At 49.6% G+C, this 23,431-nt stretch overlaps 2 protein-coding genes across 2 annotated transcripts in view; both read right to left on the reverse strand.

Moving 5' to 3' along the window:
* LOC101317399 (uncharacterized) overlaps positions 1-23,431 on the reverse strand; it is a 199,503-nt gene that overhangs the window by 159,096 nt on the left and 16,976 nt on the right. The gene's annotated exons all lie outside the window — the stretch shown is intronic.
* LOC117313279 (zinc finger and BTB domain-containing protein 16-like) overlaps positions 19,559-23,431 on the reverse strand; it is a 20,135-nt gene continuing 16,262 nt past the window's right edge. Inside the window, exon 3 of the mRNA XM_073807950.1 lies at positions 19,559-19,577. Within this exon, the coding sequence (XP_073664051.1) occupies positions 19,559-19,577 (19 nt within the window). The remainder of the gene's footprint in view (positions 19,578-23,431) is intronic.

Below are 23,431 nucleotides of genomic sequence, written 5' to 3' on the forward strand. Positions count from 1 at the left end.
TTTGGAGAGAACGGAACTGGTGTGGGCCAGGTACCCGAAGAGATAAATCTAAACAACACCTACACTTCCTTATTATAAGCTACACTCCTTCTTTTAACTGACCACATCATAAACATTCTAAAATAGATTTATGATCTACATGTTCAGAGGATCAGAGTATCTACCTCCCTCTTCAAGGGGAAAAAAAAAGTCAGGCTATGAGACCACTGTTTAGAAGAGCAATTCCATACTTAGAAAAACTAAAATCAATATCTGTTGTAGCACTTCTCTCCCCCCCCTCAGTAAGATCGCGGTTGTTTTAGGAAGATACAAGCTTCTGAAATGCAGCCTTAACAAACAAAACATTGCTCAACTGTTCCAGAGGCAGGTGTCATAAACAAGCAGCCACATGGCAAACATATTGATTTCCCAGCCCTTATCTCACAGCAACCAGTGCTCAGTTACCAGGCTACTTTAATATGTAATTTACTGCAGGGGAAGGAGAGCAGGGCCCAGGATGCCTGGAATATTTACTGGAGAATTCAGCGGTGGCAGGGAGGCTTCCCACAAAGGGTGGCAACGACGTGCAAGTGAATATGAAGAATTCTGGCTTGGAAGCCGCAATGATCATTAGCATCTCCAAACTGCTGAACGAAAAGGCTTGACCACACCCCTCTCGTCCTAGCCAACAACCCATTACTCTGGCACCACTGATCTTCATCAACTCTGTTTACGCTATGAAAATCTAGCTCACCACTGCTGTTATTTAAATACGGACATTTAATTTCTGGCAAAACAGTACAAGGAAATTACCTCCATCTATTACGTGGCTTATATTGGACCCTTCACTTGCTTCTCAGCCCACCTGACTCAAGATAAAAATAAAGAGGACCCGGAGCGTGAGGACTTCAAAAGCTCCCATGCCTTGTGAGAATGTCAGAGTTTGCTTTTTTTTTTTTTTTTGTAATTTAAGCCAGACTTTTTACATATCCCAAGCTGCAAAGCACCAAAAAAGATCCAATGCTAATTAAAAGCAATCAATGTATGGTTACATTAAGTGGGAAAGCAGCTCTGTGTCTGGCGTTAAAGGTTGTAGGTTTAAAATAAACCTAGAAATGCCAAAGTTAAGCTTTTTCAGATCAGCGCCAAGGCGCCCACACGCCTGGTACTATATATATGGCGAGGCCCGTACCTTCACATGCTGGCCATTAAACCGTCAGAAGCACAGAACGAGGCTGCTGGCTGCAACGCCACCACGGGGTAGAGGAAACTTCCATTTCCAGAACTGATATTTTCATCTTGAGATGCTAACTTATTTGGGCATAGATTTTCACTGTGAATTTCCTTAGGAGTTAAAAATTTTTCATTTAAATAAAAACCCAGCTAAGAGAAGCTGAAAAGTTTCTGTTCAGAAGCTCACAAAAATCTCTGCAACCAGTGGCGGGGGGTCGAGGCACACCGCAGATGGGGAACAAAAAGCTTCTAAAAACCTGACCACGCAGGTACAAAGTCGAACAGCATAAACACCTCTTCCACAATTTCCAGAAATTTTGCAAACCTGGAGTGAATTTCCTTCCGCACTGAAACCTCCCTGTGTTGTAAACCCGCAGACATTTAAAAAAATTGTTGACGTACACTAAAAAATCAGAGAGGAAGATTCTCCTCAGCTTTCTCTCTGGGAAGAGGTCAACCAGAGAAAGTCTCAGAACCAAAAAGGGGACACTTCTCTAGAATCACATGAGTAATGAAAGCACAGGGCCTCAACAAATAATCATACCACTTGAGACGTAGTAGCTAATAAAAATATTTTATCCATCTAATAACAATACTGATGGTTAAAGGGTGCTAGATTGGTGGCTGATAACCAAGACTGTATCGCAGTAACTGTTTCTTTAACATTTAGGCAAAGGGCTTTTCACAGTATGGTAACCTAAGTGTTTTCCAAGAAATTCTATCTCAAATGCCAGGTATCGCAATTAATATAATTTTTTATTGTGGTAAAATACACATAACATAAAAATGTACTATTTTAACCGTTTTTAAGTGCACAGGTCAGCGGCATTAAGTGCGTTCACACTGTTATGCAACCACCACCATCAACCATCCACAGAACTTTTTCATCATCCCAAACTGACACTCTGTCCCCATTAAACACTAACTCCCTATTCTGCCCCCTCTCCAGCCCCTGGTAACCTCTATTCTATTTGCTGTCTTTATGAATTTGCTTCTCATAAGCATAGGTACTTCATATAAATGGAACCATACAAGACTTACCTTTTATGTCTGGCTTATTTCACTTAGAATAACATCTTCAAGGGTCACCCATGCTATAGCAAGTGTCTGTGTCAGAACTTCCTTTTTAAGGCTGAATAATACTCCACTGCATGTATTTACCACATGTTTATCTATCCCTTCATCTGTCAGTGGACACTTGGGCTGTTTCCACCTTTTTGTTATTGTCAATAATGCTGCTATGAACACAGGTGTACAAGTTGTGTACAAGTTATCTAAGTCCCTGCTTTCCATTCTTTTGGGTCCATACCCAGAAGTGGAATTGCTCACAAAATACATTTTTGTTCCCTTAAAAGGAATCCATTATTTGTGCTTTGGCGTCCAACACCTTCATCAGAAGCAAAAAAAACCAAAAATCAAAAAAGGCAGAATCGATTTGGAAAACTGCAGTCAACAACGTTGCTGAAGCAGAAGGCCATGCAGAGAGTGCCTACAAGGTCACAGAAGTGCCTGTGAAGGATGTGCCTGTGAAGGATGACCCTGGCCACAAACCAGGGGCTGCAGCTGAAACCCGTCACTTCCTCGCTCGAGGGGTGAGAGTTTTGAGTTCAACACCAGATGTGCGCCTGAATAAAGGAAGGATTTGCAGGGTATGGGGAATGCAGCTGAATGGTTTAATGAACGATCTGAATATACCATTACTGCCTGGCACCTTTATGAGCCAACACTGTCAAAAACCCAGGCATATTTTTTTTGATCCGACCTTATTTAAACCTGCTAGGGATTCACTGTACTAGGCAACATGTGAAAACTAGCAGGCTGACATTTAAGGTCATGCAAACATGCAGGAGACCTCAGAGATCTGTTTTCCCATCTCCCAACAGCTTAATAACTTAAAATGCCAAGATAAAAACTTGCATATATATCTTTTAAGATAGACATAGTTAGAGGTTTATGTCTTACCACAAATCAGGAATCAGAGATAATCCAAACCCTCCAAATTTTAATGAAAACCCAGACGACATCAGCTCTCCACTACCCCAAGTCTGGCAACATATTTCAGCTCAATTGGAGATAAAACTGAGACAAGGGAAAAGGCAATTTTAGGTTCCTCCAAGGGAAGTTGCAGTTTTAATATTAAAGTGGCCCTGGGATGCTCAGACTATGAGGAATTTATTTTTCCATAGAATAAACTTTTCTTTCAAACTCCTTTTCTGTTGTTGTTGTTTAAATACAGTGTCTTAAGTAGATCTTTTGGAATTTACAAGATAAATACTGGTAATTTGATTCTTATCTTCTCTAAATCCAATTCTAAGCCAATTTGGTGTAAAGGACACTAATTATAGCCTACAGGGAGAGAAAAGGTAACCTACCAGAGAGAATATACTTGAAACATTTAAAAGGCTATGGGACCCTGAAAAGTTAAATAGATTTCAAATCTACTGGAGGAAGAATAATAAGTTAAATGGAAATTATTCTCAGGCCCTGGTCTACTTACAGTGGGCCCTTCAGAGTCTTGTCAACACTGCACCCAAGGGTGCTCAGGCTAAAGGGACCTAGGGTTTACTCTCCTGCAGGTCTATGCCTAGCAGTGGCTTTTGAAAGATCCAGCCTTGGTGAACAAAACTGTGAGGAAAAGGGGTGAGGGAATCGGATCTTCTTGCAAAGGGCTGAATTCTGCCTTGTTCACGGGTCTCCCTTTCTCAGCTCCATATCTATGTCGAAGAAACTGGTTGCATAAGATGCTGTGCTTTTCCAAGCTCAACCCTACACACTGCAGTGCTGGGGACTGCGGACTGCGTGCATGCGCGTCACCACTCCTACCCCTTCCTGTTGTTTTTCTTGGCCTTGGTCACAAAAGACAGTCATGCTGTAAGGATGCCATAAACTCCACCTGACGTTTCTGGCAGCTTTAAGGATGCCAGAGCAGGCAGAGAGGCCCCTGGCCCCTGTGGAGTTGAGCCGCAGTGGCCTGCAGCCTGGTGCAGTGGGTGTAGGGTCCTGGCCGACTCTGGGCTGACGGAGCACCCAGACTGGCTGAGGAATCAGTGAAACCCTCAGGAGGCCTTGGCCTTTGGACACCTTTGCTCCCACCCACTGACACTCAATGGGCTGACGACTCAAAACATCTCGTTAGAATAGCTTTCATTTCAGGACCACTCCAGGCATGTAAGCCCCCTTGGGCCGGGGACCTTGTGTACCCGAATGAGGGGCAAGCAGGTGCAAAATCCCACCCCATTCCCTCCATTAGAAAAGGGGCACCTTTTCTAACATAGAAGAGCACCATGTGGGGTACGAGCAGCCATGCTTGAGCCCACACAGAAGCTTCCCGAGCGGCAACGGCTCTCTGGAGGCCCCTCCCATTGTCTGCATGCCCGACCCCCAGAAGCTGGGTGCCCAAAAGCCACAGCACTGCAATCCACGGAGCGGCCTGTGCCCTCACCAACGAGGAGGGTAAACCTTTCCGAGCGGCTTGTGTGAATGAAAAAGCATCTCATCCTAGCAGTGGACTAATTAGGTTTGTTTTACTGCAAAGTCCAAAATTATATTTTTCAGGGCCTCTATTGAAGAGTTTAACCAGAGAAGGGTTCAAAGTATAAACCAATGACATCATCACGATTCCACACATACAAAGACAGAAAGAAAAAGTGTCTCTTGACAACACAAGGACCCTCCAGAACCATTCCTGGTGTGTGACGAACTGTCTCAAAGAGCCAGTGTGAGGCCTTTTCTACAAGCCATCTAGAAAATGGACGTGGGGTAAGGGGTAGAAATAAGGTTCTCCATTTTTCTTACAGATTAGTCCCTCAGAGACACTAGGCAGCAGAGAACTCAGTGCTGGCTAAACGGGAAAACTTCCTTCACTGTGTCTTTCCAATCTTTTCCTGCTTCCGGCTGGACAGGGCACAGAAATGGCCTGAGGGGTGAGTACACAGTAAAGAGATTTTCTGAGGCACTTGATAATTCTATATTTCAGGCCAAGGCTCCACCATGCTTCCCCGGGCCTTTCGCTCACCTCCTTCTAGGTGTCTTCTTGCTTCTACTTGAGGCTGTTTATCAGCTGCCTCTCAGGAAGATGGGCGCGAACACGAGGGTGCTGCCCCCTCAGGAGCAGCCAGGGTGGTGAGTTAGAGGAGGAAGGGGTGCCTGAAAACAAAGGCTGAAAGGAAGACGGCCCATCTGTAGCTGGAGGACAGTGGCTTCCCCACCGCACGGACCACCCAGGGCTTCCAAATGGCCTGAGGAGCTCTAGGACGGGCTTGAATTTAACCATTCTGTGCCACTGCTCATCTGTGGCCCTGATTTTTGGTTCTGGAAATACAGATTCAAAGATATACTTAAGGGGCAAAGGCAAAAATACTTGAGGCTTCCACACCCATCTGGAATCAGCAACTGGAGTCACAGCAGGTCAATGAAGAAAGCACTGTCAGGCTTCCAGAACTTACCAATGCAGGGAAGGCCCTAGTGGTTTTTTATCTCCTTTGAAAGGGTAATTTTTGGGTGTGGTGTGGTATATGTGTGTTTTCATCTGTTCTACAATCTGAAACTTTAATGCGTTGAATGTTTTTCTGGAAATCTTCTCTTCCCTTTATCACGTAACACAGAGAGACCAGAGGGTGACAAGTATGAAGTACCGCAAGAGCTGAGGAGGATGGAAGGAACGTTGGGGGCATTACAAAGTGGGGTCCCCAATAGGGCTCTTCGGACTCAGAAAGGGACTGTGGCTGCTTAGTTTGAAAGAACCCCGTGCGAGCCAATCCCACGTGTTCTCTGACACAATCCGTACAACAACACTATCTATTAGGTGGATGCTAACCCTGCCCCTATTTTAGACATGGGCAAACTAAGGTTCGGAGGGATAACACGGTCGGGGTGGGGGGAATCAGGAAATGGCAGCTACAAGGATCCAGAACTCGCAGAAGTTGACCGCTGCCCATGAAGCTGCTCTTTAGAGAGGAGAGTGGGATCCCCTCTACGCTTTGCACCCTGAACCGTAGCTCATGTGAGACAGTGGACCACGAGGAGAAACATGAGGGAGAAAGGAATGCTCTGTTACAACAAATCGAGAGGATCAAGACATAGTGCCTCCCTGCCGCAACCCCAGACCACAAAACAGCTCTAAGGGGCAGCTGAGAGCTGTCTACACGCGCACACGCTCCCAATCCTAGGAGCAGCTGAGAGCTGTCTACACGCACACACGCTCCCAATCCCAGGAGCAGCTGAGAGCTGTCTACACGCGCACACACTCACAATCCCAGCAGCAGCTGAGAGCTGTCTACACGCGCACACGCTCCCAATCCCAGCAGCAGCTGAGAGCTGTCTACACGCGCACACACTCACAATCGCAGCAGCGACCCCTGCACTCTCGCCCTCTGCCACCCCGGGGCAAACTGCCGGTGACAAAAAGCCCTTCAGTGCTCCGGGTGTCCCCACCTTTTGTAGCAAGCCCTGGAAGGCCTGAGTGCACAAACACAGTGCCCTTTCACTGCAGCCTCTCGGGGCTCCTGTTTCACTGGGGCCGTGAAAGAGAGTACTGTAAATAAAAGAGGCCTGTCTGACCCGCCCCGGGCCCCAGCCCTCCTGCTTCTCTGCTGTAACAGAGCTGCTGGTCAGCACGGCCTCAGAGGCCCCGCTCTGCCCCACCACCCTGCGCCCGCTGGGCACCGTGGGGCAGGAAGACAGAAGGATGAGGCCCTGGCCGGTCTGGGGGTGTCAGGGAGGAGGGGTGCACGGGCCTGGCCAGTCGCAATGACTTTTAGGCATTTAAGCACGTGTGTAAATGGCTGCATGAAGATCAGCTCAGAACACCACGGCGTGACTGGTTGAGGAGAGGGGGAGGGGAGGCCATTTGGTTTTGTTCTCTTTGTCCAGCCAACTGGACAAAAGCAAGGAGAAGGGGAGTTGGCAGAGAGACTGGAGTCCACCCTGATCGCAGCCACGGGACACTGTCTCAGCAAGCTCGAGAAGCAGAAAAGAACCACATCACACTAGGTACAGTTACATACTTACAAAAAACATAAAGCAAAGAAGGAAGGAAAGGTAAGATTGGGGAAAAGGAAAAGGAAAAAGGCCCAAAGAAGTACAGAAGTAGCAACCCAACTCACACACATAGAGAAAACAGAGGCCAAACCCCCCCTGGAGCTGCTCAGACCATAGCCAGTCAGCACTGCATTTATGGAAGTTGGCCGTAAATGCCAAATTTATAGGAGTTGAGAATTCACGTCTATCCGCTATTCGACCAAGCTTAGGGGTTGGTGGGGAAAGACATGAGAATATGGCGAAAGGTCCTTTATTCAATGTCTATTGCCTGTCCTCTCTGCAGCCAGATAGGAGGATATAAGGACCTTTTAACCGCCCCTTAACACCCACTGGGATTTTCAGTAACTCCACCTTGGGGGCAGGGTGTGAAATCTGAAACTTAGAGGACAAAACAAACAAGCAGAAACAACAAGGTCAGATACATTTTGCTTAAATTTCCCACAGAGATAAAATGCTGCAGAAGAAAGCAGAAACAGTCTCAGAGTCTGGTAGGGATACAGCTATCTCATGAGAAAGGGCAGGGTAGCCACAGGGCATACACCCCTATCTCGGACAGGAAAGCGAAGGAAGTCTCAGACCTCTGTCCATGACAGGCCAGGGCCACCCCACACAGCATCCAAGAAAATGAAGTCCTTTTTTTAAGTTTGAAAATGAGTTTCCCAGGACAGAGGGACAAAAAGCCTGGGTCTCTAAGCCACAGTTCTTACCCAGACCTCAGACAAGCCCCAGACGAGGCCTCAGGCGCACAGGCTCTCCAAAGCTACCTTCTCACCACCGAAAGTCCAGGTATTTCTGTGATGTGGGGCTGGTGGAGGGGAGGCCTAGGCCAGGCCTCCTACTTCGCTTCTCAAGCCACCGAGAGCCTCCCAGGGCCACTGCCAGGCAAGGCGTCCACTCAGAGAAACCCCAAAGCTCGAGAGGCCACCCTGTCTTCCCACCACAAAGCAAGGACATTCTTCCTGGCCTTCTCGGGCCTTGAGTAACAAGGATGGCCTCACCCCACAGAAAACGCACCTCACCAGGGAGGTGACACCTCGCCCCCCAGCCGTCCACAGCATGTCGTGGCAGGGACCAGGAGAGAAGGTCAGAGGGAGCCATGTTTAATGACTTATACGACCACTCCATCACCTCTGGGCCTTCAGGTACCTGTCCGTGAAATGGGCACGAGGCTATTAATACCACTTTTCTTGCCTGAAAGCCGTGAGCTGAACTAGATCATCTCCGCGTGTCCCTTCCAGATCTAAGATCTTGATTACAGGAACAAACTCAGCAGCAAACAAGAGCAGCCAGGTGACCCAGAATCAGCCATTTCCTGCCCTGAGCCTGGCTGGCTGCCCCAGGGAGGCCCCAAGTGGAGTCATAGACCCGCACCTGCCAGCCGGGTGCCTATAAAACCCCTGGACCTTTACACTGCAAACACCTTGGGATTTACCTGCCGAGTCTAAAGGAGGGAAAAGGGGAGGAGCAACCCAGCCTCCCGGCCCCTCTCGTCTCCGGATCCAGCTCCTACCCGCACCACGTCCACGAATCCTGCAGAGAACACACAGCACTCTGACAAGCACAGATGCAGAATCTGGATGATTCCCCAGTGGGCACTTTAGGGCCGTAGCTAGATCGTCATCCCCTCTGCTTCCTCACCAGCTAACTCAGCAGCCTCTGCCTCTCCCCGTCCAAGCCCGGTTTGGAGAGGTGAAGATTTCTAGGCGCCACCGAGGCCTGATTCCCTCCCTGGGTCTTGGGGATCAGAGGTGCCCTCCACCACTCCACCCGCTGAACACATCATGGGTCACCACCTTGTGCCAGGTTGGGGACTGGAGTAAAGAAAAGCGCAAGCCACAGTCCCCGCCCTCAAAGAGCCCTCAGTCTTACTGAAGAGACGGCATGGAATTCAACGCAGCGGTAAAACCGTGCTCACCAGGCGAGCAGCGGCAGATGAGAAATCCTTCCCTTCAGGATCAGCCCCTCCCAGGTTCCCTTAACCCACAGGGCAACCCCGACGGCGGAACCAGCAGACGGTCACCCCCTGAGCCCTGCCGCACCTCCCAGCAAAGCTCTCCATGACGCCTTTTCCCCAAGGGCTGCTTCTCGTTGGAATGTGGGTCCCCTCTGGGAGTGCTGGAGGGCAAGGAGAGGGGAGGCAGCATCCAGTGGCCGGGGCCCGTGGTCCTTGGCCCAGGGAACCTGGGAGCTGTCAGCCGGCAATACGTGCGCCTGCACAATAAGGCACTGTGTGTGCAGCCCCCAGCCACCTCCCTTCACACAGCGTTCACACTCCGCCAGCCCTTCGCTCCTGCCTGGCCTACTCCTGCCATAATAAAGAGAAAAGAAAGAGCTCCAAAGCAAAGATGGTTCTGCTTTGATAATACCCGAGCCTGAGCCTGCTTTCTGGATTCCCCTTCCTACCAGCTTCACCCTGGTGGTTCCCCAACCCTCAGTACAGCATTGCAGATGTTCAGAAAGCTCAGCCCACCTCGGCTTCATAATAACGCCACCATCCATCCGACAACCTCCAGTTCACTAAGCAACAAGATTTGTGGCACACCTACAATGTCCAGGGCGTGGCACAGGACTCTGGGGGAGGAAGGAGTCAGGGAAGGATGCTATGGAACTGAAGAGCACCCAGGTCCTACCCCCAAAAACTTAGGGTGTCTGAGGGAAGAAATCGACAGAAGTGGAGATAATAAAGATCAAGTTTTATCTATAGGCCTTTGGATGGGAGTTCAAAGGAGGGCATTTTATTTCCCATCGGAAGCCAAGGGGAGAACGCACAAAGAAAGGCTGTGAGGAGACAGCACTGGTGCTTGAGTCTGAAAGCTTCGGCCCTGTTGCGATGAGCGGAGAAGTCACGGCAAGTGAAGGAAAGAAAGAGTTGGACGCGACAGCAGCCTGTACTGAGCTGCCACATGCTGGATGACGGACTAAAAGACGTGAAAACAGACGTGAAAAAGACGGTCCCTACTCCTGAGGGGCGTAAGGCACATGCTGAGAAAGGGAGGAGGCAGAGAAACATAGGTGGAATCTAGGATCCCTGATGGCTCTGAACACCAAGCTAAGAATTCTCTAGTTGATTCTCCAGAACAGGCAATGGTCACTGTAGGTTTCTGAGCAGGGCAGCAACGCGATCAGAAGTCTGCTTCGGGAGGATGTGGCGATACGCCACAGTCGGGGGCACTGCAGGAAGGCTGGTTAGGAGACTGGGATAACAATCTGGTTAAGTGACAGTGAGAGGATGGGCTGGAAGGGCAAAGGGCTACGGGGAAGGCAGAGGGAAGGCGGGCGCCACAGACGATGCTACAGTCTGCAGAAGAGGGCAGAGCCTCTGGCAGTATCTGAGGACAGAGAGGAGAAGATCCGAGAGGGACAGTGTTGAACTCAGCCCAACGCACACCAAGTTCTAGTTTCTGGCAGGACTGGTTGGCGTACCCAGCAGGCAGCTAGAAAGGCATGTGGGCAACACAAGGAAGACAAAAATACTAGAGACAGAGATCTGGAAGTCATCCACAGAGAGGAGATCACGGAAACCATGAGCTGGCCAAGAAAGAGACTGGAGAGAGAGGAGAAACAGCAAGGACATCATCTTAGGAAACACCTCCATTGTGGGATGAGAGGGTCACATTCAGCGACCGCAGACACACACTGACAGCCCCCCACCTCTCCTGTGAAGAGGAGAAACTACCAGCACTTTGCAGATGAGGAAATAGACTATGGGAGCCAAAGTGTTTGCCCCTCAACAAGAGGCAAACACACATAAAATAGAGAACCAACAAGGACATACTTATAGCACAGGGAACCATATTCAACATCTTGTAATAACCTATAATGGAAAAGACTCTGAAAAAGAATATATATATACATATACACACACACACACAAAACTGAATCACTTTTCTGTACACCTGAAACTAACACAACACTGTAAATCAACTATAATTCAATTAAAAAAATTTTTTTCATGAAAAACTTTACCAATAAAGATTAAAAAAAAAAAAAGGCAAGCACAGATCCTGCAGAACTCCATGCACTAGATCACACTGCCTCTAGGGAGTGAGTTTCAGGAAATATGGAGGGGGGTGGGCAGGGGCATCGATGTTAGAGTCCAGGAAGGTACACTGCTTTCGAGAACCAGGAAGTCACAGGCGACCTATGAAAGAATGGCGTCAACAGAGTCACCCTGATGAAAGCTGGGTTGAAACGGTCCGAGGAGCACCCTGGGGCAGACGAACCTAAGTCCAAAGCTAGGGAGAGTGAACCTCTAAGCACCCAAGTATTCTGGCAGTAGCCCCCACCCTGTGGGTGGCTGTGAGGATGAAGCCTACTAATGCACAGGAAGGGCTTAGTCCAGAGCGGGTGCTCACTTCGCTATGATACCTGCCGTGTGTTCAGCAAGGCGTCAGGTAGCGCAGGGAGAGAGGATGGATAAACCACGATCATCACGCTCACAGAGCCTGTGCCATAGTTGGGGAGGCAAAACACAAGCCCAGACAGCCGCCTAAGAAGGCAGTGGAGCTTATCATGAAATGGTGCCCACTTAGAAACGCTGCCAGAGACAAACGAGGGGCAAGCTGGAGGGCCGGACGGTGACACGAGGCTTCCCAAAGAGGCCCGACACGGGAGACCACGGAGAGAGAGACGGACAACACGGAGAGAGAGAAGGACAATCCAGGGGGGTGGGGGAGTAGAAAACGCCCTAAACAAAGCACTCTCATTCCAAAGCCTGCTCTCCTGGAAGCGGCCTGACTTCTGGGAGGCCCAGGGCTGAGTTTGCGCTGCTGCGTCATGTTTGTCAAGGGTTGAGCCTGAATGTGAGAAAGGACAGGTGTGAGCCTGGTCCAAAGGGGCCCATTCAATGTCGCTGGCCGGGGGGCTGCATGGGCGGCTCTCTCCTCCAAAGTGAGGCGTGGACCGTGGGCAGGAGTTAGGATGGGAAAGAACGTCAGAAAAAGAGCCAGCATCCCATCCAGGCTGCCTGCAAAGCTCTTCACCACTCCCACCTCCACCCCCAACTACTCAGAGAAGGCTGGATGGCAACGGAGGGGGCTTAGTGTGGCTACGTGGCCTCACCTCTCCCAGGTCTGTCTCCTACTGAAATCTCAGATACCCAACCTCCAACTGACTCAGCCTTGAGAAGGCCCACAGTTGCTAGCATGGCATTCAAAGAACTCTGTGACCTGGCCTCAATCCATTCTTCCCGCCTGCTCTCCCGTCCATCCCACACTCATCCCCCACTCCAGCAACCTGAGCTGTCTGCGGGCCCTCTACCCCAACTCATACACCGTCACATCTTTTCTCACCTCCTAACTAGAAATGACAGCGCCTAGTTCTACTTCTCCAAAGCCCTGCCATCCTCCAAGGACTAGCCAAACGCCACCACCTCCATGATGCCCTCCCGAAGTTTCAATCAGAGTCGTTCAATTCCTCTCCTGTGCTCCCCCAATACCTCACTAATATAATAATTGAGCATACGTCTGATATGCACACACACATAGCCATATATATATGTGTGTGTGTGTGGCTATCATTTGTTTCACTGTGAGCTCTTAAGGGGCTTTATCAGTATCTGTGCACGACCCCCCCAGCATTTAGCAACCACCTAGCATATGCTAGGTGCTCAGTAAATGCTTTTTGAATTGAATACCCATGGCTAAATCCTCACTCTATTAGGGTGTTCTTTAAACTATGGGTGACAATACATTAGTGAGTCTTGATTAATATTTTTAAATGAAATAGGAGAGACAAAACGGAAGAGAAAACATCAGAGTCCGCAGCATACAGTACAGATAAATAGAGTTGCATTGAACCTTTGGTTTCAGGTACGTTTGTGTGCGCCCTGAGTCAGGATGAAAAATGTTCTGTTCGATGTGGGCCACAGGGCCTCCGTTCTAGGACAAAGCAGCAAATAAAAAAGCTAGTTATCACAGGTTTCATCGAAAACATAACTTCTGGAGAATTCCTGGCGGGGGGGCGGTTACTAAACGCTCCGTTCACTTGCCCATGCCTCTACAGCTTCAGAACAGAATCACCGTGGTAGGGTCCTCACTCACCGATCATTCTGGTAGGTCCTCTAGACTTGGCCTACCAAGGCAGGAAGGCAGGGCTCCATGGCAGATTTGTAACTGGCTTTACGACTAAAGGGGATGTAGGATTTAACCCTTGGTTAACCAGACCACGTGCCTGAGCAGCAGTTAATCTCAACATTGTATTTTAAACCTAGAAAGCAACATTCCTAGAAGATCCAGGGTAAGCCTGTCCCAGGACTGCTAACTTGGGGCCCCTTTTGGAGAAGGGCATCTGATGCTGGCTTGGCTGCACGGGGCTCTGGGTGCCTCGCCTGCCTGACCCTCCATCACTCCTTGCACCACTCATGTCTCAACTCTCCCCCACCCCCACCTGCTACCTGGGAATCACGCAGTCTGGCCACAGATCTCTAAATTGGTTCAAAAGCCTCCCTCTTCAGAAGCACTTATCCCTCTACATAATGAATTTCCCAGCCCTAATTAATGCAAAGAAAGGGATGATATACATTTCTCTGTTGCTTTAAGTCACAGCTAGTTAGACACTTTGAGGGAAGAGCAGCCTCTAGCTAAAGGGTCAGATAAGCTAAAAATCAATATAAGCCACCACCTCGAATCTTTTAAATCACCACCTTCCCTCCCCTGACCGTCCCTGAGCCAGACCCCTGCAGTGGGCATGGAGCAACCACCAAGCCTGCAAGTGACCATCCATTCAGGCTAATATTCAAAGAGAGATCATCTCCCATCCAACTCCTGATTCTTAATCGCCCCCCACTTCCTTCCCCTGCAAAAAAAAAAAAAAAAAAATCACTGCAATCTCTGGGAGCAATCAGACAGCCAAGCGCAAGGGAAAATAACCTCAGGATATCCAATGGAAAGAACAGAAGGGAGACACCAGACGAACTATTAGCAGAAGTATAACATCTTAAACAATGGAGGTGAGTGTCTGGTCCTTCCCCAGATTGGTCAAACCCACCTGGTTATGTCACTGCATATAATCCCTCTGATGTCTGGAGTGATGTAAAATTTACAAATCTGGAAGAACCTAAAAGAGGGTTATGAGAATGGTGAAAGGGAGTAAAATCATGGTATATGGCAAACCACTGCCTAAATAAGGAAGACACGTAGCTACCCTACAAATATCTCAAGGGCTGTGGCCCACAGTCTCTGTGACTCCAGAGAGCAGAAGTAGTGGTGGGGTGTCAAGAAACCTCTGGAAACAGAACTGGCTGCTCAGGGAACAGTAACATCCCTCTCCTGGGAGGAAGCTAGGCAGCGTGGAGCACATGAGAGCCTCAGAATGGGGGCTGGCCGCAAAAGTCCCTTCCAGCCCATTGCCCATCACAACAGGGCAATGCCAGAAACCAGGGTACTGGGTTCCATTGCCCCTTAAAGGGCGGGGGACACAGCACTACGGTTCACTTATCCATTCTGAAAGTGGCTGGGGAAGACAGAAGGAAGAACCTAAGTAAAGCACAATGTATTTTCTACCACAGCTCCCCAGACCCAGCTACTGGGATATTAGAAAAGCTGACCTGGTACTGAGGTTCCAGGACAGGAACTTCTACTCGAGACCCAGAGTCTCCCAAACCAAATTCTTCAAGCTGGCCTCCGGGGACCAGGGGATGTCAGGCAGGGAAGCAGGACGTCTTTCCTGCCCGGTTTAGGGACTGCTTGCTTTTTGTTGTTTCGGGTTACAGGGGGTAGGTGCCGAGCAAGACTGCCCCCCTTTCAGCTTCTCTTTTTTAAGAAAGACAAAGGAGAAAAACAAAACAACCAGACACCCGTAGCCCAAGCCCAAGTGTGCACTGTGGGCGGCCTACATGAGCTTCCTTTATCCAACCACAAAAAGGCATCAGTGGAACCAGCGAGGGGCCCTGGAACGGCCTTTCCCAGCAAGGCCCTGCTCCTCCGTTGAGGTTAGCAGTTAACCAGGGGCCGGGAGCCGCGGGGCCAACAGACCGAGCCCCTCTTACACAATGCAGGGCCTTATCTCCCCGAGCCGCTGTCGTTCTGCAGACACTGCCTCGGGCTCCAACCACAGCCCAGACTGCCCCACGGGAGATACCGGCCCTCCTCTCGATATCAGGGAGGCAAGCGGGGCGAAGGACGGTTAGGCTGAGCTCAGACCTTCCTTCAGGTTTCTATTAAAAAAGAGTTAGAGAGCCAGTAACAGTCTGGCTGGCCAGCTTCGTAGTGTCATTTCCTTTGATCCCACGGCTGTAGTCCCCTCTCCCCAGTCCCCCTCCCTCTCCCAGGCCCTCTGCCCACCGAGAAGAGACGGCAAGGGTCCATCTCTTGTCATTTCATCAAATCTCGGCAGACGCCGGATACGAGACGCAGGAAGAGGGGCTGACGATCACCCGCTAAACAAATTCTTTTTTCAGACTGATTCTTGAAGGCAGAAACAGAGCCGGGGTAGCAGGACATAGGCTGTCAGGATGCAGGTGGACAAAATGATCAGCATGGAGAGCTCGGACCGCGTCGTTCTCCTTCTCAAACGCCTTCCAAGGCTCCCAACTGCCCCAGGATAAAGTCTCCAAACTAACAACAGTTATACTTATTGAGCAACTACCTTGTTCCAGGCACAGTGCAGAATGTGTTAACTGCATTATCTGAAATCCTCAGGCTAGCCCCTGTGATATCCCACATGATAACCCCACCGTAGGGATGAGGAAACCACGGTTCACAGTGTTTCAGGCATGTGGCCAAGATCAGAGTTTGCAAGTGGCAGCATGAAAATCTGCCCTCAGGTCCGCCCACGTTCTCATCACCCCTCCACCCTGCCTTGTCCTCTCCCCTGGTCTGGCATTTTTTTGGCACTTCCATCTGACCCCAACCTACCATTCCAGTATGAATCACCCTCATTCCAGCCCAAGGAAGTTATATTACCCAGGATCCTAACGCTTATCACAATTGCAACAATAGGAACGGTAGCTAAATCTCCCTCTCCCCCACCCAGAAAGCCCCACAAGGCCAGAGGCTCTGTTTTTCTCTTACTCCCCACTGAATTCCCAGGGCCTAACCTGATGGCCAGCACGCAGTAAGTGTTCAACAAATTCTTTCAAATTAAAAATGAGGGACTTCCCTGGTGGTCCAGTGGTTAAGAATCCACCTTCCAATGCAGGGGACACGGGTTCAAGCCCTGGTCCAGGAACTAAGATCCCCCATGCCGTGCAGCAACTAAGCCCGCGTGCCGCAACTACAGAGCCCACGTGCTCTGGAGCCTACCCACCACAACGAGAGATGCCACGTGCCTCGGCGAAGATCCCGAGTGCCGCAGCTAAGACCCGATGCCGCCAAAAAAATAAAATTGATAGATAAAAAAATATTTTAAAAAATGAATCCCTCCAGGTGGAAGGCCCTTCGTCTCTGAATTGCCTTGTGTTTTTTCTGTATATCTAACATAATCTTTCCATTTTCTACTTTCTCTCATAGGTATCAATATACACATATACATTTTAAGTATTAGCTCCTCTCTGCTCAAATTATAAGCTCCTCAAGGGCAAGTCCCAGGTCTTATGAATACTTAAACCCCCAGCAGTGCACTGCCGGTAAAACTAAAGGACTCAATGCACAGCAGTCCACTGAGGTTAATGAGTACCCCACGAGGCCAGTCACCATGCCAAAATCCACCCAGCATATCCAAAGATTTGAGATTGCTCTCAAGTCAGACTCTATTCTTATCATCTCCTCCTTGGTGGAAGCGGGGAGCAGACCTGGGCAGTCACAGGGAGGTCTGTGAAGGAATGTAGGCAGGGAATGAGAGCTATGGTTCCTGTCCTTGCTAATTTGCTGTGTGACCTTGGGCGAATCACAGAGCCTCTCTGGACCTCCACTTATTCCACCCTAAGTGAGCATGTTGAAATAAACAATTTTACGGGCTCTTCCAGCTCTAACAGTTTATGATTCTTGGTCACCTTGAGAACCCACAGCTGCAAAGCAGGTGGAGAGCTCTGAGTGCTTTCCCTCAACAGGTGATGAGAAGAGGGATGAAGTCGGGGGCACACAGAGTCCCCCCCTCGCACTATTCCTCAACCTTCCCAAAATAAACAAACCCCAGCGAGTGAATAAGCCAGTCCATCTCATTAGGAAGGATGACAGCCAGGATCTGAATATGGATCGGAAGTAAATAGAAGGGAGAAAGCAGATACCGAAAATGGATTTTCGATAACTAACTTCCCTCTGGTTAGACCTGAATTTTTTCCCACATATGTGTTCTTTCACAGACCCAGTTTGGGAGCATTCATATTAGCACAACCTGGCCTCGAATACTGGGCAAAACACATAGTAAGCATTTCGCTTTTATTTATGTCATCAATGGTTTCAATGGAATGACTCATCCTTCCACTTTAACACTCGGCTCTAATATGGTTTACTATAAATAATGCAGAGAGCGAGGAGAGAGAGGGAGAGACAGCCTAAGCGCCGTGCCCCTGCTCAGCCAGGTCACCAAAGATCCAGACTGGACAATCCCAAGGTGAATCTGAGCTCAACTGACAGCCCAGTGGTGGTTCCCACAGAGAGGAAAGACAAATATTCCTCCCTCCACCCTCCAGGTGTTCAGGACAAGTAAGGCTGTTAGAAAAGGGGACTAATCACGCTGAGGATGTGCCGGGTACCAGGCTAGGATTTTAACACACAAGCTCCTTTCACCTGCCAGAGCCTTCCCAAGAGATAAAGTCAGGATTCACATTCAAGCCCCCAAGCCTCCTGTGCCTACCCCCTTGGAGGGTATGTGTCAGAACTCGATCCATCCTTCCTGACTCCAAGTAACACTGACTCGTGGTGGTCTAGATTTTTTAACACCAGAAGTGCCTCTTGGGAGCCCAAACTCACAGGAGGCCCAACCACAAATGCAGAAACACACCAGCAATGAGAGGAGTCCACCCCAGGCCCAGGGGTGGGGGGTGGGGTGATCAGTGGCAGTGACTCCTTCTGGGACAGCGGTTGGAAATCACAAGCCCCTTGGCCTTGTTCGCCTCCCACCCAAAGAAGTAAGGCCAACGTGCACCCCCAGGGCTGAGCTGACAAGCCCGCTCTACACACTCTTTCCAAAGATCTACCTTCAGAGTCAGCCCACGGTCACCAATGTCATCGCACACTACAGTCACCAGATTTGTCACGGAATTATTTTGACCATTTCCCAAAGTCAAATCTACCCTCCCAAAGCACAAGGCAAAAAAGAATGCAGCACAGACTTTGGAAAGGATTCTGAAAGATTTCTAAAGTGCCTGGGGCCGTGGCCTCGTCGCAGGGTTCTCATCGCAGGGTTACGTGATCACTCATTAGATACGAAGGCTTCTTTAGAATGGCAGGAGCGCTTCACAAATGGAGACCTTTATATTCACCATGCATTCAACTTACTCTATCATTTCACCTGCTGGCTGCTAGCACGGGGTCAGTTCTAGCCTCAGTTTAGCAGTGCCCCAAACAAAAGATTTCACTGGCTCCTCTCATAGTTGCTCCCCTGAGCCAAAAGAGCAGGTTCTAAAGTTCAGTAGTGCCCGTTTGCAAAGTACCTTCACTGTGTTACGTACTTTATAATTTTTTTTTTTTTTGGCCGCACCTCATGGCTTGTGGGATCTTAGTTCCCTGACCAGGAATCGAACCCGGGCCCACAGCAGTGAGAGTGTCCAGTGGCAACCACTGCACCACCAGGGAATTCCCTCTTTATACATATTTTATTCACATAACCACCTAAAAGGTATTAGCCACATATTTTTTTACGGAACAAGGAAATGAGGGCTCAGAAAGGCCAAGTAACTTGTTCAAGGTATCCAGTTAGTAAATTCTGGAACCTGGGTTTTCATCCAGGTTGCCTCACCCTGAAGCCTGCACTCTTCCATCACCGCACACCGTCCCTGAACACCTCCACCTCCGTAACATCCCAGAGAGCCTCTTCCCTTGCGTGAGGAACTGTCATCCCCACCCCAATTCCCGGGCTGTGTCTCACTATCTTTAGCATCTCCCGGACTCTGTGCTCACTGTTTCAACTTCCCAGTAAGTCTGTCCTGGTAGATACCCCCTGCTCTAAATAGCACCCTCCGTGATCTGCAAACATTACAAGGACATCAAAACAAAGCTATCAGTTGGGTTCCTAGCTTTAGCAGCCAGTCCAAACTCTTTTGTTTGATTCTCAGACAGCTTATTGACTAGGTGATGGGGTCAGAAGTTTTCTTTTCACCTGGCTTCTTCCGGAACCCGGCGCCCTGCTTAAAGAAGCAAATTCAGCGCAGGTGGGAAAAGTCCACCCATCTAAGATTTCAGATTTACATATTTTTTGTAAGCACACATTACTTATCGGCCAACAACCTGTGGGAGTGGGAGAGGATTAAGGCAGAAAACAGCAGGAACTGAAGAGGCAAAGATTGCCTACACCCTTTTCCCTCTTGTATGAACATGGGCATTGACAGCCCGCTCAGCGAAATGAAATGTTCGCAGAGGCTGCGTGTCCACACGAAGGGGGAGCAAAGTAGGGGAGGGCAGGAAGCTGATAAACTGTGTGATAAATGCAGCTGCTGTGTTTTACAAGATACCTGTTTTCTGCCATCAGGTGCCTTCACACATCTCCATCCCAATCTGAAAGAGGGTCCTGGCTCCCCACCTGGTCTCTCCTTCCTAATACCACCCCTCACCCTGACCCCAACAGTTTATCTTTGCATATTGGAAAAACTGGCACTTATCAAGTAATCTACTCCTCATAGATTGTTAAACAGACCACAGGGGTTATCAGTGGAGCTGATACAGGAAGATAAACAGCAATCTCTTATGCAAATAGCACTAAGAATGTGGGACTGGCCACAGAACAAAATCGGAATTTGGGAGAACTTGGATCTTAACACTTTTCCTCGGTTCCAACCCTGGAAACCCACAGGAACCTGGAGAAGATTCCCCGGGTGGATTTGCCTCTCCCTTTCTGCAGGAAGGGGCAGGTGTGTGTGTTGGTCCAACCTGCTCTGCAAGAGCGGTGGCTTCGTATCTGACTAATAGAACTCTCTATGGCCACAAGCTTCTCCTCCTCGCAACAGCCGTTTCATTTTTCTGGGACTCAGACCCACTGGAATGTGCTTTGTTCAGAAAGGGAGAAAAAGGTATTCTCCAAGGTGGGAATAGGGGTCAGAGGGCAGCAGGGAAAAAAATCCAAGGAAAACCAGGAGTTCTGGGTTCTGAGACACCATCCACATGACCAGGAGATATCAGCTGCCCCTGGGCTCTGCAAATCTGCCTCTGCCCAGCAAGAAGTGGGTCCAGGTGGCATCTTTTCAAATCCTTCTCATTATTTTAAGGGCAAATTCACATCAAGCACCAAGAGGTTAGTGGCTCCAAGTGACAAAAGAATTGCACTCGGACGGGGCGGACGGAGCAAGCTGCTTCTCACACCAGGCTGCGGGCTGGGGAGGGGGAACATGGGAGAATGACAGAATCCAGGGCTGGCCAGAATGAAAGCCTGAATGGAATAGGCTAATTTACACAGGAAGTAAGCACTTACCAGACCCTTCATCTCAACACACAAAACCCTCCGCCATATCTGGAAGCAATTACATCCAGTTAACATGATCTGCTTGCCACTAAAATTAACTGCAAACAGAAATATTTTTCACTTTTGCAACAGGGGATGCCAAGGTTTGGCCTATCCCCCCCGCCTCGAGCCATTGAATCTGGCTGCTGGGGAATATTTAGCAGCTACTCAGCTCAAAAAACAAAACCCACTCTGTAGCTGTCAGGACACAAAAAGTATAATAGTGGATAATTATGAAGCGGGGAAGGAGGGGGGAGCGGTGGCAATGAAAACCATTGTGCTAGGAATTGAGGAAGGGGCCAGCCCCGGGCCCTCAACGGGTCTGCAGTGCTTGGGAGTCCAGCCCTGGTTTTCCACGCTCAACTTCAAGGAAAGAAAAATGTTTTTAGAGTCCCTCGATTTAGCAGCGGCTTCACATTGTTTTTAGGTACCGTCTTCATCCCTTCTGCCAAGGGGACGGGGGTGGGGTATATAGGGAGGTAGACTCAGAAATGTTAGCGGATCCTTAATTTAGCAGAGTATCGAGGGGACAACTGTCACGATTTCACTTTGGCAGCGAACGGTTCCAATCCGTACCCTGTGAACGCCCTCGAAGCAGCGTTCACCTGCTCACAGAGGGGCAGGAGCTGCTGTTTATTTGAAAGGATGCAGAGAGGGCTGATGGGTTGAGAAGTATCTCCTGAGGGTGTGTGTGTGCCCAGCGATGAGCCAGGGTCCCATTCCCCAAGACTCCAGGTCCAGCTGCTGCCACCGCTGACCACGTCTCTCCTTTCCTCTTTGCACCCATCCCCGTAGTCGGTAGGAACTTATTCTTATTTCTCCTTGAACTACTGTCAACGATGCCATAAATGACAGAGACAGAGGGACAGCTTTGTTCTGAAGTTTCTGAAGGAGATGTCCTGTCCAAGCCCTCCCCGTACAGGCCCGCCCTTTCTTGGCGACACTCAGTGCAGTTCACTCCTTTGTCACCAGGGGCCTTTAAAAAAGGCAGCGGCAGCAACAGCAGCAAAAGTGACGCATCCATTTGCCAGACAACACACAAACGTCTCTTCTCAAAAAGTCAGGCCAAAGTTCCCCTCAAGAATGAGGTCAAACGCTGCTATTTTCCATGAAAATCACATTTAGAAACATTACTCACGGGCTGAAAAATACAGAAGAAGCAGTCACCTAAGTAAGTCGTCTCTCCGTAAAGATTCTAGGCTGTGATGAGGGGGAAAAATGGTCTTGATGGGTGAAAAGGAAAAAAAGTCCTCTGCCATTCTTTTCCATTTCAAAAACCACTTTATGATGAGAATAAAGGAAACGCACATCCTTTCCAACACTGTGCCCTGAGACCATGCCACGTGCATGGCCCTGGGTGACCCGTGTGCACCGTCCTATGAACAACATCATGGCAGCAAGTATGAAACTGACTTCCTCGCAGTGAGGAAGCAGGTGGGTAGGGATCTGTCGTGGAGCTCCAAACAGGCAGAGGATACATCCAAACCCAGGTTCCACTGCAGATGCGACGCCTCCCAGCTTCCCACCGTTCTGCAGGCAACAGCCTCCCTCAGAACATCCAGACACTCCGGGAAGGCAAAAGCAAGCAAAACATCCTCCCCTGAATCCCACAGACGACCCCGGCCAGCACGAGGGTCTCCGTCCTCTGCCCCAGACACCTAGGCACACACCCTCCGCTCGGTCACCACACGGCCGTCCAGGCATGGAAACGGTTAAGTCGCTCTCGCTGAATAAATCAAAAGTTCAAGGCTGCAACATACCACAATGATTCCCTCTTTACATATGACAAGAACCAGAGAGGGGCCGAAATCCCCAGCATCCTGAGCGGGGTCTCCCCGGCCCGCACAGGTTATGCTGCCAGGGTCAGGGCCGCGGACCTTTAGCGGCAGCATTCATTTCCTGAACAGGACAAGTTCTCCTGACCATAAAGCTAATAGGAACTTCCTCGCATGGCGAGCTCCGGCTGACAGGCCTACTTGTCACTGGCCACGCAGGAGGAGAGCGCTGGTTCCCATTAGTGGGTTATGATGCCAGGTGCTACTAATAAGGTACATCGGCAAGAAACAAGAGCCTGCTAAGTTGTCTCTCCAACTCTGGAAGTAATCAGGCCTGGGCTTCAGGGCTGGGAAGGGGCCTTCTTTAAAGAGGAGGGCGGGGGGAGGAGAGGGCTTTAGCTACGGTAGACCCCCGGCAGCATCTAACCTGCTGAACGGCCTAAATAAATACATTTCAAACAATCCCTCCACTCTTCCCCCAGCTACCATAAAAGACTCCCCCAAATTAACACTCATGATGTTTTTCCCCCAGCGCTCCGGGCCTGATGGATCACCGAAGGCCATTACGGTCGGCCACATCTGCTTCTCACTATGGCAAGGAGAGTTGTGCCAGCAGGCCTAATGGCATTAAGACCACAACGCTCAGCTAATCCACTTAGAGGCCAATGCCAGGCGAGGGTGGCTTGGGGCGTGGAGTGAGAGGTTCCCTTGTCAGGCCGGGTCACAAGAGAAGCAGGAAGCAAGGGAGGCGGCCCCACATGTGAGTCCCTGCTGTGTGCTTTATGTTACATGGTACCTCCTTTAACATGGCTGAATCACATTGAGAGGTAAGGCGCTAACCTCACTTCACTGAAAAGGAGCCTGACGGGTCG

This window comes from Tursiops truncatus, chromosome 8 (assembly GCF_011762595.2).
Source record: "Tursiops truncatus isolate mTurTru1 chromosome 8, mTurTru1.mat.Y, whole genome shotgun sequence".
Classification (NCBI taxonomy): domain Eukaryota; kingdom Metazoa; phylum Chordata; class Mammalia; order Artiodactyla; family Delphinidae; genus Tursiops; species Tursiops truncatus.